General features: G+C 35.4%; 1 protein-coding gene across 1 annotated transcript in view; it reads right to left on the minus strand.

Annotated features, from left to right (window-relative positions):
• Positions 1-18658, minus strand: part of HCN1 (hyperpolarization activated cyclic nucleotide gated potassium channel 1) — a 199778-nt gene that overhangs the window by 73635 nt on the left and 107485 nt on the right. The window contains exon 3 of the mRNA XM_017811364.1: positions 16872-17033. Within this exon, the coding sequence (XP_017666853.1) occupies positions 16872-17033 (162 nt within the window). The remainder of the gene's footprint in view (positions 1-16871; positions 17034-18658) is intronic.

Genomic DNA, 18658 nt, shown 5'->3' on the forward strand with positions numbered 1-18658 from the left:
TTTCTTTTTATTTTGATTATTTTCTTGATGTAAAAAACCCCAGATATTTACCTGCTAATATATTCCCCTATTAAAAGCAAGTAGCCAGAATATCTACTCATGATCACCTTTTTGAGGTAAGGATAAATAATTTTCATTGTAGAATCAGCGTGACAATTCATAAACAGCAATAGAACAGCAGATATTTGGGTTATGTACACAGCCTGGTCTTTCACATATATTTGAGTTATTATATTCCAACTAATAGGCCCACTGCATTCAAAAGGATGGTTCACATAAGAAGATATGCACAGAATCTCATAGAGGAGGCTTCCCTGTACACTCCTAAGTACTGTTCATCATTATTTTTATCTTTGACTAGAAATACAATCGTGAGATTCTACAGCTGTACATATACAAACTCACAAAATAATAAATTAAATCTTATGTGAAAAATACTTTATTCTTCTGCCTGTGAATCAGCTCACTCTGATTCATCCTTTCACCTGTTCACTGTGCTCCCTTAACTGAACCCAGACAACTGAAAAAAAGTTTGTAATGCATGAATCCCAAGTAATATAACAGACCATTACAAAGATTTACTTTAATAAGAATTTTATAGGAATTTCAGCTTGCAAAGACATTAGAAAGCTTTTATAAAGTTTAAAGTAAAATGTGAAAAGTACGAACTTTGTCTATTTTTCCCATGTGAAAATTTAACAATGCTAGGAAACTTTTGCCCTTGGGGAATTTGATTGCCTACACTTGTAATTTTTCAGAAAATTGTGGGTTTGGCTCAGTCTAATTAATACCCTCCAAAACAGCTCCTGAACCAATCTGAGAGTTAGCACAGGTTTACCTTGCCTTGGTAACTAAGAAGTCCAGTTTTACGGAAGCAGGTTTTGGAAGCAACAGACTTCCAGGAGAGAAAACTTACCTGAGCACGCTTAATCTATCAGTATCAGTGCATTCCCCACGTCAGTCAGTGACAAACTAATGGATGAATACCAGTTAAAGAATTTTTCCAAATTGTACCTTTCATCTCTTGCCCATCTTCTGGAAAAGTGCGATCAGAATGTAGGGAAGAAATCAGGTATTTTTAAAGGATTTGTGTTTCAGTTCCTTTAAGGACTCTCACAGGATGTGAACTGCTTCAGCAAGAGGGATATTAGGGGGCTCTAGGTTTTGGCTATATGCATCTTTTTTTCAAACTTATTAGGTGGCATCATCTTTAGCAAAAATTACTGCTTCTGTAGAGCATTCCTTTTCACTGCATTTGAAATCAGTGTCATTATTACAAAATACTAAAGAAAAAAGTTTTTACAAATGTGTACTGCTGAAATGGCAGATGTTACCATGCCATTCTATGCTGAACAAAGTTCTTTGAGATCTTTTTTTTGAAATTTATCAAGTAATCAAAAAATCTGATCAAGACAGCTTTTGTTTCCTAATCTCATAGCACACAAAGTTTGATTGACATTCAAATCACTCTGATTTTTGATCTTGTAATAAACTTAAGTACCATTGTTTACAAGGAACTGACTGGAACAGATACACATTGTCTGCCAATGGGAAAATATGCTGTAATCACAGTAAGTACTGTGTGGTCACAATAAGTGATTAAAACAAGTGCATCTACAGCTTTTTAGTAGACATAATTTCACTGGATAAACAATGCATCCTGGAAACAAAAACTTTCTTACAAGAAAAGAAGAAAAAACTACAACAGGAAGAATTTTCAATGAGGAACCTTTTTCATGAAATAGCACTGTTCAGGAGAGGTAAAAACTCAGTGTGCAACTAAAGACAACATATCTATCTTTTCTATTCTTTTCATTTGGTGAAAGGAGCTGGATATGATGTAAAACAGTTTACTAAACAAGCCTCGAATATTGAAACAAACCATTTATGAAATGCTTTTATAATCCAATCACTGAGAAAAGCTTTGAATTTTCAACAGTGGCTATCTGATAGTCAAGAATAGGCAGATGATAATGTGGGTTTAATATAGAGCATTTCTGGGAAACAGCTGAAGGAGTGAAGTGACATAAACCTGACTCATGACTCCACAGTGTACTGCTTTACTGAAGATTGTTAGGAAGAATCTCCACCATCACAGACAATATTTGCAACCAATTTAGGAAAAGGAACTTAGCTGAAGGAACTGCACCTGTCTATTATGTGAACAACTCAGACTAGACAGCAGACTATGTGAAGCATCCAATCCCAAATAAAATGAGAAATGAAAATCATATGGATTTGGGAGTGGACATTGAGCTTTCTGAATGCTATCACCATACTCTTTGAATTAAAGTGATTTTAAGCTACATTGAAAAAGGAAGGAAACAACTAACTTCACAAGTGGCAGAAAAGGCTATGACTAGGAAATGGCTTGGCAAATTTGATACATAACTTGAAAAGTACACAGACAGATATGCATAAAATAATAGTTTCCCCATGCTTTCTCACTAAGAACATCTCAAAACATTCAAAATCTGATTTTGCAAGAAACACTTCCATCCTTCTTCTATACAGAGGTAAACTCTAGCTAAATACATTTTCTTTGTAAATATTTGTAAGAATATGTCCTTAGGAAAAAAAAGATAAAAATAGTGGATTACAGTAGATTAAAATGGTCTAATATAATCCACTCATAAAGAGTCTGAATATGCTTTAATCTGCTTAAAAATGAATCAAGGTTAACCAATGCTACTTTGACAGAGAGAATCAGCATAAGGGTTTGAACTGGGATTCAGGAGTTCCTGAATCCCGTGCTTTAAAAACCATGATTTTTTACCCAGTAAAGTGATGCTTGGTACTGCATAGGCTGATTCAAATATTTTTCTGCTTAGTCTAAGGATACAATTTTTAGCATGTTTTATTTCTCTTCAAGTAACGTATTTTTTAAGGCAGAGGACCAGTGCTGGTTTTAAGCATTTTTTTTTTTCAATTATCTGGTACTTTTCTTGTCAGTTTTTTGATATATTTCCTAACCTGATGTCTTTGAGACTTTAGGCTGCATCTAGTTAGTTTACAGTTCTTCAGGAAATTACTTTACTAGATATCTGAACTCTCAAGAGGCTAGTCTGCTTTTTTGGTAAATCATAATCCTTTATTAAATGGATGAAACTACGTCCTACAAAAAGCTGTGCATTGTTTTATTAGGAAGTGACAGCAGGAAGTAGTAGTTCTGCAGCTGAAAATCTATTTCGGCTCTATGAAAAGAACAAACCTCAGTGTCAAAGCAAGTAGGCTGGATCTAGGTCAGAGGCTTTTCTTTTTCTGAGAACTCATCTGAGTTTTACTGATGACCTTTTCTTAAACTCAGATGCCCTAAAACCGCAGGTACTTACCAGAGTCTGCAAGATATTCAAGGTAATAACATAATATAGGTAATGGAATGATATAAAGAGAAAGTGATTTAGCAGCCTAAACACCATCCACAAAATGATGTCTAGGCATTTAAAAAAACAAAAGACTGAGTCATAAAAAATTCATTTCCCTCCTCTAGCAGAGGAAGGTTAACCTGAATCATAGAATAATGTCCTGACCTTTGGGGTATGAACTTCATACTCTGAGAGGAAGGAACGGGAACATGCTCCTCTTTTAACATCCTTGCGGGAGTTAACAAAGCACTGGAGTGACCCTATAGTATTCACCTAAGAGGTTAGGAGCACTCAGGTCCCATTTCCAGCTCTTAAAGACAAGGACATCCCTGTACAGCCATCAGCCCATGCCCACTCAGTCACTCTGGGCTTTCTCAGGTTAAGTCGCTCCAGTGGGGTGTGAAACACCAAGGACAGCCGTGCTCAAAACCATGACAGTATGTCAGAGTCATGATGCTGTGACACCATGCCCATGCTTCTGGCCAAATATGAACACTCTCATTCAGTCAAAAAATGATTGGGTGGACTAATGGAAGAAACACGGTGATAGTTGTTAAACACTGGGATACCAGCTCTTTATCCAGAAGTCCCTCAGCTGCTAATGTCTGAAAACTGAAGGAAACATTACTCCATGCTTGCTGTGATTGGATCTTCCCTGGGCATCTGCTCCTTTCCGCCCTTGGAAAGGGGCCAGACTTTACATGGCCACTTTGTTGGTCCCACCTGAACGAACTCCCAACAGCTCAATCATTAACTTGAATGGAGCCACACATTCAGTTTGTCTTTAGATTGTTTTTCTCTTTTCTCTGTCCACTTTCCTACCTGTTGAAGCGAGTCCAGAGAATGGTTACAAAGATGTTCAAAGAGATGGAGCACCTCTCTTGTGTAGACAGGCTGGGAGAGCTGAGATTGTTCAGCTTGAAGAAGCTCTGGGAAGACCTTATAGCAGCCTTCCAGTACTTAGACAGGGCTTATGAAAAAGAGGGAGAGCAACTTTTTAGGAGGGCATGTAGTGATAAGGGAAAATGGGTTTAAACTGAGAATGGATTTAGATTAGATATTAGAGATATTAAGACATTCCTTACTGTGAGGGTGGTGAGGCACTGAAATAGGCTGCCCAGAGAAGTTGTGGATGTCCTACTCCTTGAAGTGTTCAAGGCCAGACTGGATAGGGCCTTGAGAGATACGGACTAGAAAGGTTCCCTGCCCATGGGAGGGGGGTTGGAATTAGATGATCTTTAAACTTGCTATCAACCCAAACCAATTCTATGATTCTTCACCCAAAATGAGGTGCACTAAAGCCACTGATGTATGATTCTAATTTCAATCTCTTAAATAGACTGTTTAACTGCATTATTTTTACCTGATTAGTCACCACGTGGGATATAACCTCTCTTACTACCATATTTTCAAATGAATTGATTATTTGTCGCTGATCAGAGAAACAGCAGTTCAAGATAGTCATCCTTATTCTAAACTATTCACCACCATTAAGATTTTTATTATCCAAAGAGAAGTGGAAAAATACTTTGAAGAACAAAATTTGGAAAGCACAATTACCAAGTCATAAATAGGCATGAGTGTTCTGCACCTTTTTTCCACAGATTAGTGAATACAGAAATGAATACAGAAATGGACTGTCATAAATCACCTAGTTTTCATCGGTCCAACTTTTCTTAGCCAACTCTCCTTTTCAAAGTTCCATAGCATGTATTTATGAAACAACTGTTTCATCCACAGAGGAATGGTAATGCCATTTAACTGTACAGAAATGCTTGGAAAGCAAATGGGATTCTTTCATAGCTGCAACATAAAAGGTAAGAAACTCTCTTGTTGTGATTAAGAGTTAAACTGCATGCTTTGATTACAGGATGATCCACAAAATTATCCTGCAGAGCAATGAAAACATCTACCTGGTGAGTAGTTCAAAGGAATCCAGGTTCCTTAGTCTAGATGATGAGGATAAAAATGCTCTGACTGAAGTGGGTAAGGCTGAGGTAGACAGCTCAGCCCAGAGGACAAACCCTGGGGGGAGACCAGTCATGGGATATCTGGCAGTGATGTTTGAGGGAGAGAGGCACAGCAGGAACACCACAACCCTGCACAATGGAAAATGAACAGGTGCATTGCATTTTTGTACTGTTTACACATGGATATCTGCAATGACCAGTAGTCCAATTTGTCTCAGGGTTTTTTTGTGAGAACCAGCAATAAGAGAGGAAGGCAACCTAAAACTTCACATCAACTGACTTCAGGTACTTCACTTTGATACCTAAGTGAGTTGGCAGGTTTCCCTAGGCTCCCTACACAGTCACTAAAAATCAGACTCCTGCAGATGGTGATTCAGAGTAGAATGTTAATGCAGGTGCTCTTTATCACCTCCAGGGGAGAGTTTCTCTCTCCATAAGCTGCCCAAGATCCTATTCAGCTAAAGCTGCATCCATTATCTTCCTGAGCTCCCCTACTGAGCATACCTCTGTTTTCTTGGATGGATTTGCCTCCCTGTTTCTTCCTTACTCTAATCCAGTGGAGAAAATGAAATTCCTAAGAACAGTATCTTCTCTCGAGTTCTGGTTTTATTTTATGATCCATTGTTTTTCTCTTGCAATTGAACTTTACACTGAGATCAGAACATGAGTTTGCCCTTGCAAGTTTGAGAAAAGTCAGTGGGGCTCTGTCAGAGGTTCTGGAGATTTTACTTGGTGAATTCAGTTCCAGCACAGTGGCTTTAATATAAGCACACCACAGTGAGATGGTATCATAAACCACAGATAGGAGCAGCTGAGAGACAAAAAAAGATACCTAATGAGGACAGAGGAATGCTTAGAATGCAAACATCATAATTATTTACTTGTATGGATAAAGTTATCCAGCAGAGACACACAGTGAGAGAAAAGAGCACACAGTGAGAGAAGGAGTTCTTGGATTCAGGGCACATATTCTTATATCCATTTACTGAAAGCATGGCATTTACTTTGCGTGAAAAAGGTTGAAAGGATGTTAAACTGGCAATATATTAAAGGATTCAGATTCTAAGGAAATAGCATATATTTATCCCAAAATTGTGTTATCTAACAGGCAAATGCATCAAAGCAACTTTCATTATTCAAAACAGCAAAAATGCCGTGTTTTTTCTACTATATTTTAAAATAAAATTAAGAGTCATTATTGATTAGAAACACACATTATATTGTATGTGGATGAGGTTTTAATTTATACCATACATATTTAGTTTCTAATTCAGATTTTGTGTTCAGTGTCATCACTGTAAGTGAATAATTTAAATGGTATTTTTCTGTCTTAAACATTATTATTCATTAGAAAATTTTAAAGAATATTTTCTAGATAGTCTGTGTGCAGATGTCTATGAATTATCTGTATAAGCAAGCACTTTCTTATACCAAGTCTGAAAGATTTTAAAACCAAAGGAGTAAAACCAACAAGCTTTGTTAAATCCTAGAAATCCTTCATCTTTTATTTATCTGTACACATGCCAACTTTATGTTTCCTCAAATCGTGTGCACTGGATGTTGTCTAAAAAAAACCCCACTTCTGCTTCAGATGTTATATTTCTATTAAAATGTCTCATTCCTTCTATCTCCTCCCCATATTACTCTGTGTGCATGTGTGTGGTTTTCCTTCACAATTCAACTAAGATTGCTTACTTAATATATTTTATTGATCTACAATACACTTAGGAGCAGTGCACCACTACGTCTGAGGGCACATGGCATTCCCCAGAGGCACTTCCTGTCAGCATTTATATGTTATTCTTTCCATAAACAGCTTCTTTGTCAAGATACAGACTGCAAAACCCTAAGGGAACCTCATCCCTGCTTATTCATACAACTCAGAAATGAACTAATTTCTTTTAAAGTTTTATACGCACAGAAGTGCATATAACAGCAGGATGGTTTTGCTGCAAGAGTAAAGCCAAGACAATTAGTGTTAGTCACTATGAATGTAAAGGCAGATTCAAATATTCTATATAGCATCTGTGTTTAATATATAGAGATGATGGTACAGGACGGGCAGGATTTAAGTGGTATGGATTATGAGAGCTCATATAGAGATATCTGCATAGGTCCAAAAAATTCCAGAGCCAAATCTGTCCTTATCTGCTGGAAACATAGCATGCCTGCTCATTGCTCTTCAGTGTAGCTTTCCAGGGTGAGCTCTTGCATTTTCTTTTCAAACAAAGCTGAGCTATATTTATATTTTTCTCCCACCAAAGTTTTTTATCATGCATAATAACTTCATTTCAGAACACCAGAAAAAGCTATTAAAATAAAGGGGAAACTCCCTCAAATATTTTGTCAAATTTAATTGAGTTTAGGTTTGCCATAACTTTTCTAGTTGCATCTAGGAGATAAATTTTAAGGTTTTTACTATTCGAGATAAGCAGAGGGATATTACATATTACTGCAAAGAGTGAAAAATTATTGGTGCACTGCCTTTATTCGTGATCAATTCTCAACTACTCTTTGTAAAACTGAACTATTAGTCTGAGTAGACTCCACTTGAAAATATCACTTCTAAGTAGAAAGATGTTCAAAAGCAGTAATGTTAGGCCCCTCCCTATCTATATCAACACAAATAATCCTTCTTTGATTATAATACTGTTGTCAAAATGCTAGGCTACCCTCAAATGCAAGCTAATGTCATCTCCTTCCAAATATAAAAAAACAAATACAGTGACTAAAATGATATGAGATGGACTGGAAAAAGAACATTAGTCATCAGTGAAGAATATGGGCATTATTTTCTTGTCTCATTCAAATGCCAGCTGCTGACTTTCAAAGAGGATGTTTCAAAGCACTTCTCTCATGTTAGCAGTACCACAAAATGTAGGTAATACTGTGTTATTAAACTAGACCTTATAGTGTACATCCTTCTATGCTCCAATCCTCTTCGAAGGAGATTGTCATGAATCTTTTGTAATAAGCCCCAGCCATTCAAAACAAAGAGAGAAAAAAATAAAAGTAATTTTTTTTAAAATTTGTGGAAAACTGGTTTTATTTTTACAGTTAAATTAAATAGATCAGTACATTATTTATAGCAGGTTATTTTGAATAGATACTAATAATTTTGTTAATTATAATATTGTTTTTCCTCTCGCATGAGGAAAATAAACCCAATGTGAATTATTAAAAGTGGTACATGGACCAGAGAAAGTCTCACCGCAGGGCTTTGTTCTTTTCCTTATGTTATCAATAACACCTTCTAAAGATGAAATGAATCAAACATAAAAATCCAGATAGCAGAAAGAAAGCAAAATATATTTAAGGGCATTTAATGAATAAGGTTATTGATACGAAAAGTATTCACTGCTTGCTCTTACAAGTAATAGGTAGGCATCTGTACACACAATATCTAGAAGTATTCAAAATTTACTCATTAATAATAACATTTATTAAGATGCTGCTTATTTCAGATAATATAAAAATTGTGGAATATTACTGTATTTCTCCTGCAAAAAATCCTTTCTATCATTTGTATTAAATTACATTTTCTGAAAGTTTTATAACTTTATTTGAATTAGTTCAGGCTGAGTCTGCTTAAGTGAGTATATGTGCAGAAAGCTGGAAGAGCAGAAAGTGGATGGATGGGAGCAATCTTAGAGAAAATTATCCTACATTTTTAAAAGAGAGAAAATACATGCAGCCTAAATCTAAATGAGTTCTGTACATCTCTGGCTTGTAAGTATAAAAAGTATGGGCAGAACTGCTTCAGACATGAAGGAAAATAAGTAGGTTAAAACAAATGAAAGAAAACATGTTGAGTATTTCCTGCTTTCCTCGTATTTTGGTAACCAGAAGTGGATACAAATGGAGACTTCCAGTTTTACAGGGAATTCTTCTTGTTTAGCTTTTAGCTTCATTCAAATTCAAATTAAAGTAAAAATACGAAATATTAAAATTTCCATGGAGGAACTTGTTATGATACCATCTTTTCTCCCTCTGGGATTTTGGGAATCCAGATTACAGACCCTATAGAATACTGACATAGGTCTAGTGGACACAGGACTATATGTCAAGTTTCTGATATATCAAAGTGACTTGGTTCAGAATTATGTGAACCAGAATAAAGTATCTTGCTTTGATTTTTTCTAATGTGAAATGTAGGCATTCTAAATGTGTAATTTCAGGTGGCCAATTTTTATGTCTAATTGCATCCCAATAGAGCCTTCTCTCCAGATGTACTTTAAGTATTAGAATGAGTCAGGTGCTGAATACCTATGTGTAGAAAGTTCAAATTTGATACAGAAAACCCCTTCAGTTAAAAGCAGCAAAATGAGGGCTCTTGAGAAAATCTGATTGTGATAATGACTCCTTGGCAAAAATATGTAACTTGTGTAAAAAAAGTTTTTATTCAGTCTTAAAGCATATGGATCAAGAATTAGACTGTACATATTAGTATAGGTTTGCAATGAAAACCAGAAAAATTTGCTGAAGAACAGCTGTATATGAGTGGTATTCATCTGGATGTATGTACGTCTGGACTTATTCTGGGAAACCTGCTCTGGCTTAAATATTCTAAGAGTTCAGTTTTTGGATATTCCTATAACAAGAAAAAAGGCCACCCATGGAAGGCTACTTCAGAATAATTGTTTCAAACTCATATACCAGTTCCACCTGGAATACCACTACATACAGGTAAACACTTTTAAAGAGATAGAGCAAAATAGACTGATCCAGCTCCCCCAGAACAAAGGGAACATTCTCTTCTACAACAGAGAATCTGCATCTGGCCATGAGGTGCTTATAACACCTCCTGAATATTCATGGTAGGGCAAATGAGAGATACAAGGTTCTAAAACATGACAGGTACGATTCATGTTTTTATTTTAGTTTACATTTTTTCACTTAAGAAGTGGCTTAAGACATGCTTTATGAAGTCTGTTATTTTTCCCTAGAATTTCTATCAAACACAGCATTACACTTTATCATACAATGTGAATTTTTTTGTATTCTTTCAAGTGTAAAGCTTACATAAAATATTTCGCAATTTACAGTTTCCAGAAATCCCTTCAGAATATACTGCAAGATAAGCATTTATGAGTTGTGTTGATTCTTGAGAGAGAAATATGGAAACTAAATTTTGATGAAAAATAGGCAAGTTGTTCCTTGCATCCTCTCCTTGACATATTCCTACTAGCTCTTTCAATAGCAAATTAAAAACATGGAAATAAGTTAGTATCTATTAAGTGCATCAATTTGCTTTTGTATGCTTCCTCTAAATATTTGTTTCATTTTTCTCATCCCCTATAAGGAAGACCTGCTTTCTATCTGAAAGAAACAGAAGCCTGCAAGGCAGCCAACTAATTAATTCCAGAAGTCATTGTCTTTAGCACCTATTATCACATCAGTAACATAGTCCTACAATCAATACTTACAAACACGAGTCCTAATTTAGATCTTTCCTCTGTAGCATTGAGCACTAATATCTACTGAAATATCTATCACCAGCTATCACCATCAGCATTAAATAATTACATTCATATGATAACATTAAGATTTAAGCATTTTGATGAGAGTAAAGTAAGGTAGTAGGGCTTATGACCATAGTTAAATTCATGATGCTAAAAATTTTCAAAGGTGGTGGACTTGTGTGATTACAATTGGGAATACCTTCTTTGAAACACTTTTTTCCCTTTTGTAATCCAAATATTCATGTGTAACATGAATACTTTCTCTAATGTTAAACTTTTAGAAAGTTTTAAACCTCCCTGTAATTGATTTTACACCTTTATTTTTCAGCTTTCAAGGTTCTACATCTCAATTAGTTCATGGTATTAATATAATAAACCAGAAGTTATAAACTGAGCAGACATCAATGGCAGAAATAAATACACAGAAAAAAAATGAAATATTTTCAAAAACTAAGAGACACAAGAAATCTAGTAACTGTTTTTACCTAAGCAAAAGTACACAGTACGAAAAATATATTAGACATCAAAAAATATAAAGAACATCACATCAAAAGCAAGGAGTTTGGAAAAAAAGTTATTATTATTTGCCATTCTAGGCCTGCAAAAGCAGATGACCTGCTAACCTGTCAGAGAACAGAAAAAAACATAAGCCAAAACCTATGTGGGCTTCCTTAAGTCTCAGTAGTTGTTGTAAAAATGAGAACTTCATTTGTTTTCCTCTTCATTGGTCACAACACACTGAATTAAATCAACAGTGTCCTCAGACACCCTATTTCTCTAGTCCTTGCTAGCTTGGCATAAACTTTTGGTAACGCAGTTAACACATGTCCTCAGTCTGCATTAAACGTACCTTGTCATTTAGCTCTGCACATCTACAAAATTTTCCTCTGCAGTTTCTTATACTGTCAAATCACACAAACTAGTAAATCTTCCTGAGCTAATACAGTTTTAGGCCTATCACTTCATGCCAAACCAGTGAAACAGGTCATTATTTCATCATCTTGATGCAGGAGGAAAGAGTGACCTAGTCACCTCAGTGACTAGGTCAGTGCTATGTGCAAGAGAGAGAGCAGTAACTGAATTCTGAACAGCTGCATGTACTAGAATGGATATAATTATTCACTGTAAATTTCAAAAATAAGGATATCTTAGTCCTAAGAATGTTATATATTGTTGTTATTGGTATTACAATATTTCCAAATTGTGTTGTAAATAAAGCATCTGACTTGGGCAATTCCACTAACTTTGATCACAGTCCATCTCTGATTGGTAATTTCACTCCTTCATCTGTTCCAAGAAGCATTGCTCTAATTAAATACGCACACATAAATACAAATATATGATTATAAAATACATTAGAGTAGTAGTATACCTCACCAGATCCTTAGTGCCTCTAGTAATCAGATGATTCCCATATGTTCCATATTGTTTAAGCAGCCAATTTAAGATTCTTGGATTTGATTTACATAAGCGTTTATTGCTAAGCATTGCAAATGAAATCAGAAGAATCTAATGTTTTAAATGTGGCTCTACAATATTTTGCCATATAATAAAAAGGTACTCAAAAACATTTTGGAAACTCTAAATTATAACTATCACATCATGATCAAATGAGGAAAAATCTCACGAGAAAATTAGCTTCTCTGATGGCCAGCTATAGGGAAGAAGGTGCTACACTGATGCATTATCAAAAGGGAGAAAACCCAATGCAGAATAACACATCAAATTACTATAATGCATTCCTTGCACTCCATTAAGTAAATCAAAAATCTTACTAGAAAAAAAAACAACTGATTGTGTAATTGAAAATGGTGTCCATTAGTAAGAAATGCTGAGAATTAAAATTCAAGTTTTGCGTGTTATTACTAAATATCTTTTTTGCATATTACATATATATTAGTACAGCTCAGAGCGTTATAAATCCTCACCATCTCTGAATTTCCCTATCAAATATTCATTTAAGTAATTCACTTTATAATGAGAGAGACTTTCAGATTCTACAGCAAAAACTTCCAAATTCTTTTTCTAGCAATGCTGATGCCATCAGAGATGAAGATCTGAACTCTAACATCTGATTTCCTTTGCCCCTGAGGCAATTAAGTGACACAAACGGGCGTTAATACAATGCAAAATCCCCTTCACCAAATCCAAACCTAAAACAACCTGAGACATGCAAACAATCCAACTGCAAGGACAGAAAGGGAAAGATAAAACAAAAAAACCAGAGTACCTGAAGTGTTCTTGCTGAGCAAACAGGAGAAATGCCAGCAAAACAAAGCCTTTCCAAAAGCTTTAAAATCCCTTTTGGCTTTAAAAAACTCACCATTCAACTTAAATTCTATACCTCTTTTCTAGATTTGTGTCTCACAAAGGGAACATTATAAATGAAATATCTGTAAAGACCAGGAAAATACCTTGCTTAAAGGACCATACGTTTTCCTAACCATACAACAAATTATTGCAAATATAGACAGGAAAATATAGGTTGGGAATCTTCAGTTACTGTTATTAATGATCTACTGCAAGGGATGCTTTATTGCAGGCTGTCATGCTTAGATGGCCAGATGGCATCAATGGCAAAAATGTCATCTCTCATTTCTACTTGCCTAGAATCCCTGTCCCATATAAGACCTGACTGTAACAGTTCATCAATTGGGAATCATGCACTTTTCTTTCAATTACTGCAGCTGAAATTGATTGCAAAATGCAGAATCTTGGTTTGCACAGAGTGATTATAGAAGAGGATTACTGTGCTTTTCTGATTTTGTGCCTCCGTGGTTTCAATTGCAAGTTTTACTCCTAATTTTCTAAGGAACTACTGGCTCAAACTCTGAAGCATGATAAAGATGTTTGGTCTATGAGTCATTATGGAAGTACACTAGTCTAAAGCAATGCAGATCAAAAAGCTGATGATAAATCACACAAGGAGCGGCAGATAATAGGTTTTCTGAGCCAAGGAGAAATTAGGGAGCATCTTTAGGAAAGTCTGTGAAACTTCTTCAGAAAAGACCTTTTTTGGAATGAAATCCTAGTGTTAAAAAAAACTAGGAATGGCATCAAAGAGCCATATTTCCTCATAGAGGTAATTGACTGCTATTTTGGCTGTAGTGGATTAGCTCAAACATGGCTTAAAGTGAGGTGGAAAAACAGCTGCTACTTACTTTTATATTATATTTACCAGTGTTCCTATTTTTAAAGACAAGTGCATTGATATTCTGGAAGAGCATAAGATCCTGCCTGTCCACAGTACTCAGCACTAGTAAAGTCAGTACAATCAAATGGCAACAAAGATACAGAAGTGAGCAAGTGAGCAAGTGGGATCACATCAATCAAAGGAAGATGTCAGCTCTGGCAGTCATTTCACAGCAACGTGAAGGCCAGCGCTAGGAACTGTCCAAGAAGGTTAAGCTGAGAGTACAGATACAATATGGGGTCATAATTATTATTACTGAAGAGAGTATACCAATGGGACCTGAACATATTTTGTTAAATTACTTAGGCTGTAGGTTGGTACAGTATAAACCAGTGGTGATCCTATTTCCTTTTACAGAGAGAGCTTTCCATTTTATAGACTCCTTCATGTTGCACTATGACTTTCCTAATATCCTTTCAAAGATAAAAATCCAACCAATTTGTTTCACTTTAATTGCATTCAGTGGCATTGTTCAGAGAGGAAGTAAGCAAACTGCAGCTTCGGTTCATTTTCCTACACCTTTGTGACATTAAATTTAACTTATGTATTTTTTTTACAAGTATTTATAAAGTAAACCCAGGAGCATGCCCATGGAATTTGAATAAGTATCAGTTCAAAGAGAAGAAACAGCTTTCAGGAGAAGGCTTTTAGAAGTTCTTGCACTCCGCAGCCTGAAGCAACTAATGTGCAAGACAGAAGGGAACTGTGGACTGGAAGAAAAGGCTAGGCTGTGTCAACTGAGGAAACAGCACAGCATCCTCATGGCATCTTCACTTTCTTTATCATCACATTATCTGCAAATGCTCTGGCTCACAACTGGCTTACATTTTAGAAAAACTAACTTTTTCTGGCTGAGCACACATTGGCTTGAATAAGTCTTCAAGCCAACAATTACAATGAATAAGTCTAAAATTTTACTTTGAGTACAAACCCCAGTATCACATGCAGTCACTTCATTAACAAAAGTTTTACAATTCAGACTAGATTAGATCGTTACAGGCTACAGCATATGAGGGCAGTAAAGCACCCCTCTTGCCTAAGCTCTTGTAGTATCAGGAGCATGAAGCCCTTCCAAACTCTAAAGTTAGCAGTCAGTTAGATTCTGAATAGACTAGAAAAGCAGATAACCATGATCATCATCATTATCATCGTTCTATTTCCTCTATTATTTTAGAGGGCTGAGATTCCATGACTGCTTCTCCATCTGTTTTCGGTGCTAAAGAATTATTTTTCAGAGCATGGAAAGCAACCATGAAATGTCTCAAAACACCATGACGTGGTCAGAACAAACATCTAGATGTTTTCCTCAAGAGGTGTCTTAAATATGCTTCTGATTCCAGGCTGGCAGTTCACAACTCTTTCTCTTACCAGTGGCCTAAAAGACTGCCTACACTGTGAACATTATATTCAGACCTCTCCCCTACGTTCATTCAACAGAAGAAATTCAATAGCCTGACAAAAAATTTTTAAAGGTGCAACTTTCAGAAAGGACCTTTCCAAGATTATGTGGCCAGTAAGAAGAGAGTATTGTTTCCATAAAAAAAAACCTGAGTGTGGTTTATAGAGTGTGGTACATAGAGTTTATAGCTTTTTTTATTGAATGTAGCTCTTAAGCAGCAAAGAGAATATAATAGTTCAGTGTTCTCTAAAAGTTAAATACTTCAATTCAGTGTAATCCAAGCCTTCCTTTCACTTGCTAGAACGATTTTCATCCAGATCTTTAAAAAGCTGGTAGAATATTTACCCTTTGTAAATGTGACTGGAAGATGTTAGAAAGCAGAACCCAGAATACAGCAGAATGGAAAGATGTGCCAGTCAGCATTATGCTGACCTACTTTTATTGTAGCAATCCCATATCTGAAGATATGTCAGAATTATTTTTTTTTCAGAAAAGCAGCACAATGAGGTGTCACCAAAATGCTGCTTATCATTAAAGATGTTGCTTTATGACTGCAACTACTTGTCTCTATGACTGACAATCTTAGTCAAGGAGCTTCCACATTAATGTGCAGTATCACATTCTTAAAGGAACAAATGGTTCTATGATAGAAATATGTGGGACCGAGCAAGATGCCAATCTACAGTAAACAGTGCTGGTTTATGGATTCTAAGATTGTAAAAACTGGAGAGACACATGTTTTCAGATGTCCAATGAGAGAGCTGCTTGGGCTGCTTCTTTTTGCTATAAGCCCTTTTCAACAACTTTTTCAGTGTAGTACATATAAAAATGTCCTCTATATTGCTGTGTTATCTGACTTGATAAAGAACTATATTTTTCATAGCCATTGTCCTTTAAGAAGAATATCATTACTCTTCCTTATAAATAACGCACAGTTACATTCTGTCCTTGAACATTCTGTTCCCACACAGAAGAGTATCATACAACTAAATCTATTTATCTTATTTTACTTAGAAAAATTTCATGTTGACCTTTAAGATGGGAACAACGGATCGTGAGATGACCCAGACATTATTTACAAAACAAACTGAGGATAACATTAGATGATGCAAACAGCAATAATATACTTTCAGGAGCATTCTGAAACTACAGATTAAACTGAAACCACTGGTGAACTGAGTGTTCCATATTTCTTTTGGTGGTTTTTTTGGGGGAATGAGGGTTAACAAATTAAAATTACCTTAAAACTGAGAGTATTTTCTGGCTCATTTACTAACCATGAGTCAATATCATGGTATTGATGATAAGGACTGCAAAACAAACTTTAGTTCATTAGCAAGTGAGCCAATAAAATACAGAAGTAACTTTGAATAAATTGCAGGGCAGCATATTACTAAGCATGTAGTTTTACACTAAGTTCTGAAGCTAACTGTTTAGAATAGTAATGTTTAGAAAGCACAATGAAAAATGAACAATACTTACAACCATACCGTTTAGGGACACCCAGCAATCTGGTGGGAAATCCTGGAGTAATGGTACTAAAAACTGTAGACAACCATCCCAGTGGCACAGCAGGAGCATCATTCCAATGAGATTAAAGATTCTCACCACTGCACTGGCCAGATCATACGTCATGTGGAAAATCTGCAGACAGAAAATACAGATGATGTACATGTTGCAAATCAGAAACGCAAATAATTTCATTCTTATCAGGCAGGTTAAAGGAAAACAAGTATCACCCTGAACTTCTAAAAAAGCTGAGGTTTCTCAGCAAGGACCATTAATTTGAGCATGGTAATTTCAGCAGAGAACTATGCTGACACACCTGACTCTTGGCTGCAAGCCAGGGTTATGTAAGCTGCTGAAAAAGGCATATATTGGATAGAAGTCACCTGCTAAAGTGTTTTCTTAAAGCTTACAATTCCTTTCAACTGAAGCAAGACTCACAAATCAAAAAAGCTTGGTAAAGCTAGTGAAACCATTACTTTTGTATGAACTTGGTATTTAAATACTCACAAACTTGTGGGACATTTAATGACCCCTTCAGAAAATTCACTTTTACATTTATTACCTTCTTAAAAGCAAAAAAATCTGACTGAAGAAACAATATGAGTAGTGTTACATTTTTTGACTTCTATTTCTATACTATTTGCATGTACCAGTTCACCAAGCAAAAATCACAAAAAGATAGTTAATTGCTCTTAATCATTAGCTATTTTCCTGAAATACTGATAATTTTATGGCTACTCATCTGTAGTAGCTAAGTTTATATTGAACTAATACAGTAATTTGGATTTCAATATATTCCTCCATTCTTATGACAAAAAAATGTTTGCATATGAAAAGTGCCTTTCAGCAAATCACACATATAATTCTCAAAAACAACACAGACATTTTCAAGTTTGTGATGGGCAAATTTGTTGGGCAGAATTTGCATGAACAGCAGCAGTCAGCTGCCAAGTAGTATGGAAAAATACATTTAGCACTTTTCTGCTATATTGGTTTCAATGTACTTCCAAAATGTAAATACAGACATATTCTTTACTTATTAATAATTCAGTCTACTCAATATAAATATATAACTTCTTTATATGCATAATTATCACTATGCAGGTGTTACATTTAGGAGATGAAGAATGTCCAGTTGTTATTTCATGGAATTTTAAGTTGAAAATACTATTTAATTGTATGGATAGACATAGAACGCAGAGGCTTTAGGAGATGAAGATGAAAACATCAGATTGCGAGAGGTATACAGGCATACGGGCACATGACATTTTGTATTTGTAAATAAAAGAATTCACACATGAAAGACAGAATATTTGTATCCTAACTTTTATATATCTAAACTAAAAGCAGAGATTAAGTATCCACCTTGTAAATGAGTGCAAGTACAAATATGGAAAGCAAATTGTGGTGTCTTTAATTTCCTGTTAGTGCGATTTGGTTCTTGTTTGAAAATGACAGTGTATATTTTGAGTCCCAAAATGCAAAACCTGCATATTAGAAATATACCTCAGACACTAACTCTGTGGACAAAACCTTTTTTCAATCTAGGGGACCTTAAGAGAACATATTCCAAATTCCAGTTCGACAATCATTGGAAATAGGTGCTTGTAACATAAGCCTTATCCAAATACCATCTAGCTGCTGCCAAAGTTGAGCAGATGACACTGATATTTAGGAGATACTGTAAATGGAAAGAAACAGAAACTGTCACCATTATACATTTTTCTTATTGAGAAATGTATTTTTGTTACAGCTATTTC

This window comes from Lepidothrix coronata, unplaced genomic scaffold (genome assembly GCF_001604755.1).
Source record: "Lepidothrix coronata isolate B3197 unplaced genomic scaffold, Lepidothrix_coronata-1.0 Scaffold31, whole genome shotgun sequence".
Taxonomy (NCBI): Eukaryota; Metazoa; Chordata; class Aves; order Passeriformes; family Pipridae; genus Lepidothrix; species Lepidothrix coronata.